General features: G+C 38.7%; 1 protein-coding gene across 3 annotated transcripts in view; it reads right to left on the bottom strand.

Moving 5' to 3' along the window:
- The window catches only part of FHOD3 (formin homology 2 domain containing 3), a 372,998-nt gene that overhangs the window by 325,842 nt on the left and 31,936 nt on the right, over window positions 1-15,220 (bottom strand). For all 3 annotated transcript variants that reach the window (XM_058026115.1, XM_058026125.1, XM_058026134.1), the window contains exon 2: window positions 7,237-7,343. In XM_058026115.1, coding sequence (XP_057882098.1) covers window positions 7,237-7,343 — 107 coding nt within the window. The remainder of the gene's footprint in view (window positions 1-7,236; window positions 7,344-15,220) is intronic.

The following is a 15,220-nucleotide window of genomic DNA, read 5'->3' as shown; positions in this document are numbered from 1 at the left end:
ATCTGACTAACAGTTCCAAAAGAGGCACCATTTTTTTAATAATTTTAAAAAAATGAAAAAAAATTGACTCAGTTTTAAAAAAATAGTTCTAAGAAATTTTCATAAACATTTCCCTTTTACTAGAAATCATTCTCTACTACCTTAAGGGAAAAACCCTCATGTTGTATGGTTTTCCAATTTAATTGATAATACTAAAGAAAGTAAAGCAGATATTATCCAAAGCAGCGCAACACATTTCAAAGCAATGTCCTACTCATTTACACTTTATGAGAATGCGACCATTTTAACCAGACTCAGCAAGAACCATTTAAAAGCTCTCCTACTTTGCAGTAGAACATGCATATGATTATGTAAGTACATAAAAATAAAGTTTACTTTGTGTCTCTTTCTTCTTTTGCAAGTTTTCCATTAGCATCACATTTGGCAAGGGCTTCTTCCTAACCTGACATACAAATTTTTAAATATAAAACACTGTTCACAGACCACTCATTTCTCCATATTAATTCCACTTTGGAAAGGGGCTTTACATTTATTGCTGGGCCATCAATGCTTTTGCTAGCAAGCAAAATTACTGAGCAGTAAATGTAAAATAAACTACTGTTTTGCTGCACTGCTGTGGTCTTAACCCTGGCAGTATTCACTAATTTTCATGGCTTCATTACCAGAGATCCTGGGCTAGTCACAGATTTGCAGCAGTTTAAGCTGTCAGCTCACAACTGGAGGTTAAATGGAGACACTTATTTTTATCAGAAGCAGATTACTACCTGAGTTTAGTCAGGGGTAAACCAAATAAACACACCACACACCAAGCACAGAGACAAATGGATTCCCATGGGAGAAAAGCAAGCGTGAGTTTGCTTACACAGACCTTTGCATTTACGGCTGGGTAGGAGCACATACAGGAACAGTTGCCATGGAATAGAAGTGCAGCTAATTCACAGCTTTTATTAATTACCCAGCACAAACTCCCTTGGCTGCCCACACACTCCAGGCAATACTACACTGGTTCGCCCCTGCAGACTGGCAGTAAGTGCCCACGGTGCTGGTACTGGTCCAGGTTTGGATTCCAAATCAGTGGTTCTACTCCCAACAGGAGTTCAGAGCAGCCCTGCAGCACTTTCTGGCAGCCTTACCTGAAGCCCTGCAGATGATCTATTTATGGAGAGAGGAAGGGATTTCCTCCTCACAAGCTGAAGGGAAACACATTTCCAAGCCTCGAGAGCCACTCACAGCCTCATCATCAAGGAGGAGGACAGAGTGCAAACACAGCCATTAAGCAGCTTCAATGTTAATAAAATTAAATGGTTCTAAATAGAACATCTGGCATCAGCTGTTTCCATAAGCTGTTTTTATTTAAGTTTCCACCAAAAAATACTGGACTTCTCAGCTATTTTCACATGCAAATCTGAATGCCAAATTAGGCTGTCTTTAAAAAAGTTGTCTTCGCAAAAACTGTAAGAATTATTCACACGCTTTTTGGTTTGGCACTTTATTTGGTATGTAACGGGCTGGGAGAGAACTAAGCACAACAGTGCTTTTGCAATACATTTTTAGTGGAAATTATTTTTCAATAAAAGCACTCATTGCCAGCAGTAATCTCTAAATTCAAAACCAGCAAACCTTCAAATGTTTCCACAGGTACTTTGGTACAGATGTAGTTTTTTTCCCTTTACAACTGAGTAAACTCTGGGGCAAAGTGGGAGAGAAAGAGACACAGCTGCTGCAGTATTGAGAAACAAAAGCTATGGAATAATGAGTCAAGCTCTTAAACACCCCAACATTTAAACACCCTCAAAAAAACACCCCAAACCAAAATCACACAGAGGGTTGAGAGCTCATGAAGCCTCCTTGTCCAAGCCAGGGGAGCCCCTGCTATAGATGTTGGCTCCTTCACAGTCGGAAGGATGCAGAACAGTTTCCAAGACTGGGGCACTTGGAGAAGAGCAAAATCAACTCTGCTTCCCTTTGAAGGACATGTTCAGCACATCAGTGAAAGTTAACACTATTCAATATTGCACCTTTTTGTTTGTGGGCTACTTGCCTGAAGGTTCTCCATCTAGACTGGGAAGAAGCTGTCAGGTGCACAGACTGCATCCCCATCTGACATCCCCAGTATTCTGCTACACCCAGTAAGCTGTGATCCCTGTAATTTCTGTGCTTACTGTCACACTCCAGACCCCTCCTAGACAGCACACACCAAAACAGGGCACCAAAATAGGTTATTTTCAAAAGCTTGCATAGACTTTGCATTTTGTGTTTTTTGGTGTGAGCAAAGTGGCTTGCAGTCTCTGACCTCAATATATGTAGAAGAGATTTACTTTTATACCATCAAGCCAGCTTTAAAGCTGAAACTATGTAAGAAAACAAACCTTGGCCGGCAGTAAAATTTATTCAAGTTTTTTATTATTTTGAAGATGCTTGTTTTCTAAATACATTTTATATTCACAAATCAGTATTTATTTCTTAACTACAAAAGTAGTAGCATTTTACTATTAGTAGGAACCCTAATATGTCAATAATTTCTTCACAAGATACTGTGTCAAGAAGATCCACTGATAAGAAATCTCATAACTGGTGAATAATTTTCATGGTGGAACTTACAACTGTTAATTGCCTCCATCCTGCACATCCCTCAAAGTCACATGTCTCTTTTTTCAGGCTACAAAATATATGCACATTTGTGTAATTATTTTGATTACATATTCTGGAAGCAGGAATGCTCAGAGATACCTTGCCAATTGTTCTAAAAAGGGAAACCATATGGGACCTGAAATTTTATTTCATTTTGCTGTCAATGGTTATTGCAAGATAACTGAAAATTAATTACTACAGTTCCACCTAAAGATTAATTTCCAAATTTTACCTGATTTTTTTTATATAAACAATGAAATTGTATCAGGATTAAGAAGCAAAAAAGCTGCATAAAGTTTTGGAAATACAGGTGGTAACAGTTATTGCCCTCAATCTTTTGAGGTAATTAAGAACAGCACCAACTTACTCATCCAATGTATTTCTTTAGGAAAGTGAAATTTTCATCTGTATCACAATTTATTCTGCAACAGTAAAGTTTTAGCAAAACATCCACATCAAAATGCAGTTCAACATCTCAATCTGATACATTATAGAATGAAATACTGCCAGCCTAGAAATTCTTACACCTTCCAAAAAAATATCATAACCTCTCAGCCCAGGTGTTTTAGTTTGATGTTTCTAGGGAGCTGTTTTTCTGGTGTTTTTGCCGAGTGTTTCTCTTGCTTTGTTGCATGCTTTTAATTGTTACTATCAATTGCATTTTTCAGATTCAGCATAATAGCTAAATATCAGAGAAATCAATATTTGGGCAGAAAACATGAGTAAATAATGTCCCTAAGTAGTCACAGTCTTCTGATTGTAACAATGCAATGACAATCCTGATACCTCCCTTATTTTTCTTGTTCTTGGCACTGAGAAACATAAAACTGACATTAACACTGAGAGAAAGCTATCAGAAGTTGAGATCATTTTCCACCCATGAACAAACACAAATACATTCTGTTTAAACTAATGCAAAATCGGCACGCAAACTGCTAGATTTCAGTACTGCTTCAAGAAATAAGCCATACCATTTCTGTAAGACAAAAACTAAATTAACTTTCAAATGCATCCCCAACTTCCTTATGTAAACAAGTGACAAAAAGTCTTCATTCTCACAATTGTGCTATTTGCAAAGTCTAAATGGGAAAAAATAAAGTACATAAGCAGGAAAAGAATGTTAGAGATCCTTGCCAGACTCCACTGTCTCCAACAGATTCTGAATGAAGACCAGGATGAATAGCACCATCAAGAGGGAAAAGGTCTATCATCGGACTCACCCAACCAAAATGGCTTGAGATAGGGTGTCTAGAAGGAATGCAAAAACATCAGTGCTGAAGCCATTTATGAGAAGTACTTTAAAAGAATTCCTGCTGAACAGGAGTCTTGAAAACATTCTCTGAAAAAAATTTCACTGCGCCTAGCATACTGCCTGAAAAAACTCTTGTTCTTCATTTTAGGACAGTGTTGCCTTGTGGGCTCCCATGATGGCCTCTTAAGACATATCCACAAAGAGAGCTTGAGCAATTATATGCTAATTTAAACACAACAGCATCTTGACAATTCTTGCTTTCTCTGTAAAACCTCAAGGAAGCCAAGCAAAGGAACTTTTCCTGTCCCCAACACCTTAAAGTAGCCAGCCTGCCTAAACAACCTCCATTGTACACTACCCTATACAATGAAGCATCTACCAAGTAACTTCTGTTGGAAGCAAGAGAAAAAAGCCAAACAGCTAAACAACCCAACAAGCAAGTGAGCCATGAACACAATCCAGACTTGAAAAGAAAGGTTGTTTTCTACATGCTCCTACTGACCCTTTTGCTTGTCACAACACCTTCTGTAGGGCAAGCTTCATTGCTTGGCCAGATGTTCATCCTGGCTCTTCCAAAACCAGCCCCCATACAAAAACAATCTGATTCTCCTGAATCTCACAGCTATTCTCAAGGGTGCAAATTTCAGCAGGTGAAGCTGTGGAGACCAGAAAGCCACCCAATCCCCACCCATGTTTTAGTTAAAGGCCACGTGTGTTGGCTTTTCTCCTTCACTAGATAAAAGTTTCCATTCTGCTGGAGGGGACAGCAACTGACAAAAAGCCTCTTTTCACTATATTCAGTAACAGAATAGCATTGATTTGCAATTGCATGAATGCATATGCTTCTTGTCCAGGTTATTTTACAGATACACATTATAAACCTGCAGCAACTGCCACCATTCTCTTCTTTCCTTTTGAAGAAAAATCCTTCATGTTTTCACTATGCTTATCCAATCCCTCACAGAGAAAGCAAATACCTACAGCCTCTCAAACCAATACATTTTTTTAAGACTTTGCTTTCTGCTTGTTTTATTTACAAGTTGCCTTTCAACAGTGTTTAAAAAGAACATCTTCATCATTTTGCCCAGGATGAACAGGAACTTTTAGCAAAAAGATGCTAAAACCAGCCAGATTACAGGACATTCTGGCCATTTTGAGTAGGAGTTTCCACAGCTAAGGTTCTGAAATTTTAAAAATGCCATGAATATCCAGCTACTAAAGCCTTCACTCAGAGTTCAGCAAGCTTCAGTGACCCTGATGAGCACAGCAGCTTTGGCATGGCAGAAAGGCAGGTCCTGAGGTAGCCTAATCTCAGAAAATTAAAAGCTTTGAAGATTAAGAGCAGGACCTTGAAATGACCCAGACAGAAACAGAGAGACTACATGGTTTCTGCAGCCAGTCCCTCCCAGACAGCAACCTGATGTTAAGCCCCCAATGTCTGCAGCCAGAAGCTCCAGCTCAGTGTTTTGTTCACAGAACTGCAAGGCCCAAAAATGGAGTTTAATTTGCTAGAAACACAGGACAAAGAAGATATTACTAACCGCATTTGCTACCCTAAGTCTAGAATATTCCAGTTTTAAGAATAACATCACATAATCTGCATTTACCATGAAGTAACAATGTTAAGTCCTACAGAGAAGCATATCCCACATACTTCCTAAAGCTCTGGTGGGTCTTGTTTATCTCTTCTTTTTTTCACAAAACATGGACAAAAATGAAATGCAGAAATCCATTTGAAACCTCACCTTCAAGCACCAGTTCTATGTTTTGTGTTTTGTTGGGTTTTTTCCCCCAGGATAGCTACCACAGAGAAAATTATAATCGTTTCTGGAACAAAACATCTTATTGATTTTACATGCCCAAAAGAAGCAGATAAATAAAACAAGGTGGACAATAGCTTGCCATTTCAAGAGCAAAGTCTGGCAGGAAAAGCACCAAATTGTCTCTCACTTGCCTGATTGCTAGGCAGTGCCAAATTGCTACTGTGGTGTTAAAAGCAGTGAAGTTAAAATTATCAGAATTATCACAGAGACACCAATGGAAGGGAAAAAATGTGACAAATTCAAAATGTATTGCTACCCCCCCCCAAAAAAAAATCCTTTAAATTAATGGCTTTCAGCTCATTATAAAGTTAGTTGGAAATATGAATCTGGTGTTCTTTGCAGTGATTTTTATCATCTATGCACAAAACTGAAGACTCTATCAATTTCTACACTCAACACTCCTATTGCATAGGAAAGGAAGCTCAGTTCAGCTTGTATTGGCTAATGTGTCTATCAACAGACTCTCTTTTAACTGATTTCTAACAGAACAGTTTTTTATCTCATAATGGTTATAAAACATGCCCCAAACTGGTAGGGGCAAATAAGACATACACAAATGCACACAAATGAATATCTGGAAAATATTATTTAAAATTCTTCTCCACATAAAATAATCTTCAGAGGCACAGTTTAGATTTATTCGGCATATTCATCAAAGGCAAGACAGCTACCAGAATTGGAGAAGAAGCATAAGTAAAAGGGTTGTATCTCCTACTGTTAACAAACTCTGACCAATTCAAAATTCAGTTAAACACACTCATAAAATAACCACAACTATCCAGTCCAATAGTAACCAGAAATGCAAAAACAGATCTAGACTTTCTATTCATTGTACATCTTAAGTAAGACAATCATCTGAAAGATCCATAATAGGAAAATTCCTTAAAAAAGCAAATCTCCTATGTGCATTTACACAAACACACACTGATGCTAACTTCTGCTTTCACTTTCAGTTCTCAAAGAGATGATTAGGGAAACTGTGTCATAACAATCCATGTGTGCCAGTACTAACTAAATATGAAAGAAGCAAGAGAGGAGAATCTTAAAAAGTAACCATGCACACCCATCCCTTGGACTGGTTCCATCAATTCCAGGAGTAAAAGGAGAAACCAATATAGGTCTTTTCTTCAAAAATACAAATGGAGGACTTAACTTGCCAAGGCAAAGTAAATTGAATTTATAACTTCAGGAACATCACCCCAATATAATCCTCTAAATGACTAATATCATAAGAAAGATCTCAGAGTTCTCCAAACAAACCATCCTAATTTATCAACTTTCAAAGAACTATAAAATCTTACTAGACTAATCAAGATATTCATATTCATAGATTTCTTTACACTATGTCATATTTCAGAGAAACTGTAAGAGTGAAAGTAGAGAGAGAAATCATAAAATTCTTAATCATACAAAGGGACAGACAGACGGGCATACACGGGAAAGATTTTTATCTTTTCGCTTCCATGTGGACCTGAACACATGAAGTAAACTACATGCTTATTTAGAAAAATTTAGTAAACCTTTACTTACCCAGAATCCTCCTGGAAACCTTCTAGTTCATCTCTTTGCTCTGCTAGGGTGGATTCTAGATCCAGATAGGTACCATTATGAGACAATTGCAGGGTGCAGTCATCAAGCTGTAGAACAAAAATCAGACCATCACATTAGAGCAGTCTTTTTCTCAAACATACCTCTAACATTGTCTTCCCATTTTCCACATCCCCAGACAAGATCTCCCTAAAACAAACTATGTTGGGAGCAAGAAAGAAAAATTTTTTGGCAATTTACTCAATTGCATACCCATGCTTCCTAGACCAAGCTTGGTCACAATATCAACACAACTAACACAGTGAAATTTATTAGAACATACAGAAGAAGATTAGAGGGCTTTAGCACAGAGCCTTTAAAATGTAATACAGAAAGAAGTTAATTTCAATGTGTATTTAAGGTACAAATTACTGTTCTCTGTTCTTGCAGTAGAGTTTTAAGTAAAGGTTCTGAGCCCCTGGATGAAGATAGAAGGAAGAAAGAGCTGTTTTTTGAGACACTGAATGGCCTCTGTGAGGATAGATATAGCCAAGAGACAATGTAAAATGTGGCAGCCAAGAGTTGGGGTCCTACAGAAAGGGTGAGTACCATCAAGCAAATCACAGATTTTTTCTGGAATTCTGCTTTTACGGCCAGGCACTAATCAGCCTCAGAAGGTGCAGGAGCAACATTCCTAGGCCCTGGGGGGGGGGGGGGGGGCGGGGGCAGGGACTGGAAACCTGCACCAGCTTCCTACAAAGGTACTGAGGTAATCAAGGACTAGACCTGAAAGCAGAAATCTACCCACAATGATGCTGGGAGGGAGGGATTAATAAACTATCTTTATTACTTTTCTGTTTTCCTTCATCTTCAAGTTTTTCATTAATTGCTCCAGCTGTTAAAAAGAGCCAGATTTGACCAAAGTTAGAAAAAAAAAACTTCTGGGGTTTTATTTGCAGGGTGCTATCACAATAGAAGACCTAGGATGAATCATTCCACAACTCTGGCCAACTCATTGACCAGGAAAACAAAATAGTTAATGATCGAGAGGGAAAAGTAAAGAACCTGGGAGAAGAACTAGAAAGGAACATGAGCTCCTCTCTCACCATGACATAACTCAATGTCAAATAACAAATAATGAGGAAAAAAGCCTTCCCAGAGAACAGGACAACATTTACCAAGGGGCAGGAGAATGTACAGGGTTGTCCTACCTCACCACTAGGGAGGTAAGTGACCATCTGCTCAGAGAATCCAGCCCAGAAGCATAGAAATGGACATCAGCGAGTCCCGTTGGACACGCTGCTGGGACCATCATGTGCAGCACTGCACTGGGGGTCCTTTTGTAACTGCTTCCAAGAGCACAAATACCATAAGCTACAGATGTGCTGTGCTACTAGATACAAAATCCTCTCTGACAGCCAAAAGGAACAGAGAATCATTAAGGCCAGAGAAGACCTCTGTGATCAAGTCTCACTGTTAACTCAGCACATGTTAACCACAAAATCACGTTCCTCCATGCCACATCCACATGACTTTTGAACACTGCAGGGATGGCAATTCCACCACTTTACTGGAGAACCTGTTCCAACACCTGGCCACTCTTTCAGTGAAGAAAGTTTTTCTAATACCCAATCTAAACCTCTGCAGGTGGAACTTGAGGCTATTTCCTCTTGTAACAGAATCAGAATGGTTTGGGTGGGAAGGAACCTTAACCACCTACTTCCAACCTCCTATGTCATAGTTTTACTGCTGCACAATGAGTTCCACTTCCTCCCGTTGGCTGCCCATGCTGCATGTGTATGTGTAGATGCACTTCATTTGGATGATCAATCTCACTGCCTATTCATGGGAAGAAGCTCCAATTCCTCCATGAGCATTCCCAAGTGCTTCTGCAGGTTCTAGCACATGAGTAACCCTTGCTGCTGCATGAATCTCCACCCCCTACCACTAACAAGACAGCAGACCAAAGGACCTCATTAGCACACTGTCTGTCAAACAGTGGCATGCTGCCTCCAGGTCTCTCTTCAGTGATCATGATTTTATCCCCTCACCCATCCAAATCTTGTTTAAAGCTGTAACTGCACCAAAGGGGAAACTGCCACAGCCACAAGGCTGGGACTGGGTTTTCTGGTTCTGTTTGTTGTTAATGTTTCTTGTTTATTATACACACTAGTAAAGAACTGTTACTCCTATCCCCATACCTTTTTGCCCGAAAGCCCCTTAATTTCCAAAATTATAATAATTCAGAGGGAGGGGGTTCATATGCTCCATTCCAAGGGACACTCCTGCCTTCCCGAGCAGACACGTCTTTCAAGCCAAGACAACCAAAGAGCCCAAAATGAAGATGGTTTCGTTCCTCTGGATGTTGCAAAAACAACCTGACAGATTCTTTGCATGCCTCCATCTACCAAAAGGCAACCATGGCAATGGTGGTGTGACCACATATCCCTGCTGCAAAGGCCACTTTGAGAATAGTCAAATATTTAACAGCACGCTTCATGGCCATCTTCTGCCACAGGTGTCAGCCAATGACTATCTGAAGGAGTGAGCAAGGGTCTGAAACAGCCAGTGACTCAAGGCAAGGAAATTACCACCCTTTAGCACTTCTGTGGAATCTTCTTTCTGCTCTTTTTAATACTTAGAAAGAAAATAAATTAAAGTCTATCCTCGATGAATTATCTCTTTTAATTTCCCATCCAAGCTTTGATTCTCAGTACCTGTTCAGGAAAAGCCTAATAAGCAGCCACTTGTCTTATCTGGCAGTCAATACTCACACTTAGTCACTCTGTTTCCTGCCACTGATTTATATACAAGAAAGGAAGACAAATAGTGTATTCTGGATTAGCTACATTGGAAATACTGCAGAAAAGCTCATTTACAATTAGTGATAGAGTGTGACTTTTGCAATTTGAAAGAAAAGTTCGACCACTGGACAAAGGGTAGCGAGAGGAGGTATTTGTATTTCAAACTGGTTCCATTTTTTTTTTTTTTGCTTTCTTTTTTGGATTTTTCCCTGGTAAAGGAGTAAGCCATTAAATAAGGTGACATAAGATTTTACTCTGATTCCCAGGGATTAAAGAAAACAAAGAACCTGCAAGTGCAACCCTCTGATATTAAAAATACAATAGCAGTACTACTCTGCCTCTTTCCAGTTACAAAGGAGATTATTAACCTACACTAATTCAAAATACACTCTTCAGAAAAGAAAGACTAAATACTACTCTGGGAAACTTTTTCAAAGTAGTTCAGGGTATGTAATGAAATGCTAATTTATTCAAAGTAATGCCAAAAGGCAAACTTCTAATTAGATAAATGTTGTGCTGTCTCTATGGAGATTAGGAGATTTGCCCACAATTTCCATTTATACTGCATAATTAGAGAAAAGAAGTTGTGCCTTACTAATATCTTGTGACTTTAGTGTACAAAAAGCACTATGGGAACAGGAAGTCCTTCATGGACAAAATAAGTAAGAATAGTACATTGAACCTATGTTCATCTCATTTTCATAGTTTCAGCTGAACATGGTATTCATTTGGGCTTCAAGGCACTGTACATTGCATGCTGTATTTGTTACCAGAAGTTATGGTAATGAGAGAAATGGCAATATCTTTTATTTCCCTTAATTCTGAGTCTTGCCAAAAAGTTGGGGTTTTTTTATTCTCTTTCATGAGTACACACAAAGATGGAATTGATTAAAACACCACTTTAAAAGTTCAGATAAGTATTATGGCAATAAACTCTTAAAATCTTCCTTATATAGGATCACTTTGCTACTCTGCCTCCAGCTTCACTTGCACATATATTACAGGCAGAACACAAAAAGAGAAGCCACTTTATGAATTATTTCTAATTAGTAAATTGCCTGCATTTTTCAACACAAAGGATGCCTGATGTTCTTTCATTAGTGCTTATTAGTAACAATTCAGGATGTTTGTCCCTCCCCTCTGCTCAACTTTAATCCCATGCTTATCTGCTATACATCACTTCTCCTGTCTTTAGAGACTGTCACAAATAGCCCCATCTAGCTCATTCATTACATGCTTCTCCATGCTTGATCATAATTCCCATTGAAATCCTTATTAAAAAACATCTCTTAGGAAAACCAAGAGGCAGAATTCCTACAAACAATATTTTAAAGAATATTTAACTGAATTGCTTTACATCATCATGAATCAGACTTCTATTCAGCTCTTGGGAATTTATTTTATTTAATCTTTTTTATTCATAATTTTCTTTGACTGTTCAGTATTCCTTACTAGCCTGAAAATTCTGATCTGCATTCTGTTATTAAATTGTAATTCATTTATACTATTGCCAAAAGGTGAGATTCTTCAAGACATTTTCAAAAGCTTACAAAACTATTTGTTCTAAAAATCCCTAACCCATCCCTTCAAATTGTTTATCATTTTTTGCATGACACTTGACTGTACTTCCAAGAAGATCCAAAAGGCTGATGCAAGTTATTTAAATGGAACTCATCCTGTAGGCTTTCCCAAACTTTCCTATAATCACGTTAAAAGAATACTACCAGTATTGTGGAACCATCAACAGAAATAAGTGCCATCAAATGGGAGAAAGATAATGCTACTTTGCTGAGTCAAACACAGGGTTACTCCATAATCAGTCTTCTGCAAAATTTCAAGGTTTTTGATTTTAGTATAAGCATTAAAAGCTATCAAAAAGCCATAAAAAACCCAATGTGTTCATTTCAATTACATTCTCATCTTTGCAAATGAACAGTTTCTTTGGAAAACATCCATGGTGTATTTTTGAATCCCTGTGGAAATTTTTGAAATCTCTACGAAGAGTGGGACTATCTAGGAGTAGCCTCATTCACACAAGTGAAGAAAGAAAAACACACGAAAGAGTCAACAAAATAAGCATTATAGTCAGACTCGCCAGCTGTGGATAGTCAGACTTGTGCACTGGGATCACAGAAAGGAAGCAAAGAAATTAAGACTGTCTGTACACAGGTCATCTGTGGTCATCATATTGCAAAGCTCCCATACCTTCTCAATGATTTCTCACGGTCAACTCCTCACACTCCTCACAGCACCAACTCCTTCCTCCTCTCAACACAACCAACAAACTCCAACTCTCTCTTCATCCAGCTAACCCACCTTTTGTAGCACTCATCCTTATTGGACACAGCTGTGGCCTGTTAAGGGCAGGCCTGTTCCTAATCTTTGGTGATTAGTACAGCTGCACTACTCAGGTGTGAGACTGCCTTCTGCACTATTTTCTTACATTCTACCCCTCCACAATCATCCTCATTAAAAATGTAACTGATGTGCTAATTATCATCTTCAGTTTCATACTTAAATGGTAAGATCTGTACTCTGTCCTGACCAGATCAGTTTCAAGAAGTAGCAGTTGCTTAGGTGCTGATGCACTGATTTATAGTTGTCTATTTGAACAAGAGGAGAACCTGGAAAAGGCTTCTTAAGCAGCACTGACCTCACTAGCTACTCACTGATTTTCCATAACTGACCAGAAACGTAGAAACAGTGAGACAACCAGATGCTTGCGTACAACAGCCTGACATCTAAGTAGAGCAACTAAATTAAACCATTCTTTCTGTAATAAAAGTTGTAGAAGAAGAACAGAGAGATGTTTGAACTTTTTCAGATTGTATCTGGTATCCACACAGTGGTAACTGATCCACACCACCTACACACTACAGTACCTATGCTGCAGCCAAAACAAATGGAAAGCATGAAAGCACCATGCACACAAAGCTAAACATCACCATCCAAACAGTTCCATATATATATACAGGGACATAAATTATGCATGTATTTTAGATAGTTTTCCCTGCAGTTTTAAAAAAAAAAAGTAACAATTGCCTAAATTTGACAGACGCATCTAAAACAGCTGAAGAGGAAGGACATAAAAAGATCATAAGATTACGAACAATATTTAGACTGTTATATATTTATACCTACACTGGCTAAAGTTTCACTTAGTTGAACACAATTCATTATGCAAAAGCAAATAAACATTTGATTAAAAAGTTAAAATGTGAGAATATTCAAAAGCAGAGCTTCCTACTCCTTCATATTTTGCCATTTCTCACATTATGGAGTAAAACTGTACCACACAAAAGCATAGGGGTATCCTGGCTTCAATTATTGCCAGGAACAAGCATAACAAGGTCAGAGCTGCAGAGCTTGATCCTGGCTCTAAATAAAGGGTCACCCCCTCCTCACCAGCACATGGAGAGCCCTCAGCAGCAAAATACCCATCTGCAAAATTGAACACATACAGGTTCATGCACTTGCACACATTCCTTATAGGCTACCAGTAAGTCAGGAACATAGGGCAGAAGCTCAGTTTGTTATCTTCTGTCTCAGGTAACCATATCTGCTAGTAGTGGCTAGTTCCTCATCCTGTGGGGCAAAGATAGTTCATATAACAAGAATACCAAGCTTAAGAAGACTCAGAATAGATCACTAGGAGTATACCAGTGATGATTATTTTTTTCTTATTTCCAGCACTGACCCACAGAAAGAGTAATTTTTCTTCATAAGGAACATAAGGAAGTCCTTATTGCTGTGCAACAGGAAAGCTCTTTCTTTTTTTTTTTTTTATTTTTTTTTTTATTTCATACTTGAAGTACATCACCAAAAGGAGCAAAGAATAGCAGGGAAAAAAATAAGAGCAGCAAGAAAAGATGTTGAATCAGCCAGTTACCTGGTGCTGAAAAATGACTGCTGCCACTTTCAGAAACTAGTTAGGTAACAGAAATTAAAGTAAATTTAAAAAGAAATAAAAATATAAATGTGCATTCAGTCATTGTTTTCATCTATTGCCTTCAGCTTCTTACAATCCAAGAGAAATACCAAGAAACCAAGCCCAAGGGGTGTGAGAAGAACAGAGCCATTGCACAGACTGAGGACTGCATGCTCCTCCTCACGCAAACTCACACAAATCTGTTTTCCTTCAGAAGGCTTTGATAGGCACCAGTATACATCCAAGTGGATGTTCCTTGGTTTTAATGTCTCTGTCCCATGGCAGCAGTAGGCTGGCAGAGGTTAAGGCAGGGAAATGGCAGATGCACCCTACTTCCATATCAAAAAGGCACAGCAGACCCACAAGCCATTCTCCTCTTCCCTGTTTGTTCAAAGACATCAGAGTTGTACTTTTTCAACAAATAATCATGAGAAATGCTCTTTTCTCACCTCCAACTCCCTGCCCTGAGAATCTATTCAGAAGAACATCTTTTGAACAAATCTCTAAATGGCATGATCAGTAGATTGAGTGAGCTCATTGCCCATCTCTGCCTGAGACCCCAGCTGAAGTACAGCATCCAGTTCTGTGGTACTCAGCCAAAGATGTGGACGTGTCAGAGGGTTCCAGAGGAAGGCTATGAAGATGGTCAGAGGGCTGGAACACCTCTCCTGTGAAGAAAGGCTGTGACAGCTGGACTTGTTCAGCCTGGAGAAGAGGAGGCTCCAGGGAGATCTCACTGAGGCCTCCCAGTACTTAAAAAGTGCTTGTAAATAAAAGGGAGAGCAGCTTTTTTTATGAGTATTTAGTAAAAGGACAAGGGAGAACAACTCTAAACATGAGGAAAGATTTAAATTACATATTAGAATAGTAAGGCACTCTAACAAGTTTCCCAGAGAAGTGGAGATGTGCCATCAATCAAAATAGTCAAGGTCAGATTGGATGGCCTTAAGCAACCTAATCTAGTGGGTGACATTGCTGCCTATGGCAAGGGGTTGGAACTAAATGATATTTAAGATCCCTTCTAACCCCAACAGATCTATGATAAATGCGAACAAAGTGTTACCAAGTTGGCAGCCAGTGTGTGTGCCAAGATACACCAAGTATTCTCTTCATATTACCTTCTATTTAAATAAAAGTAGGCACACCTCAAACATTTATCAAGGATTCAAATAGTAATCAAGGATTCCATTCATAGGACAAAGGGCCCTGCATATGAGATGAGAGGAGGGTACTCTTTTTTACTGGTGTTAGTACA

The sequence above is a fragment of the Melospiza georgiana genome, chromosome 1, assembly GCF_028018845.1.
Source record: "Melospiza georgiana isolate bMelGeo1 chromosome 1, bMelGeo1.pri, whole genome shotgun sequence".
Classification (NCBI taxonomy): Eukaryota; Metazoa; Chordata; class Aves; order Passeriformes; family Passerellidae; genus Melospiza; species Melospiza georgiana.
Note: the sequence above shows the minus strand (reverse complement) of the source record. Positions and strands in the feature narration are given on the sequence as shown.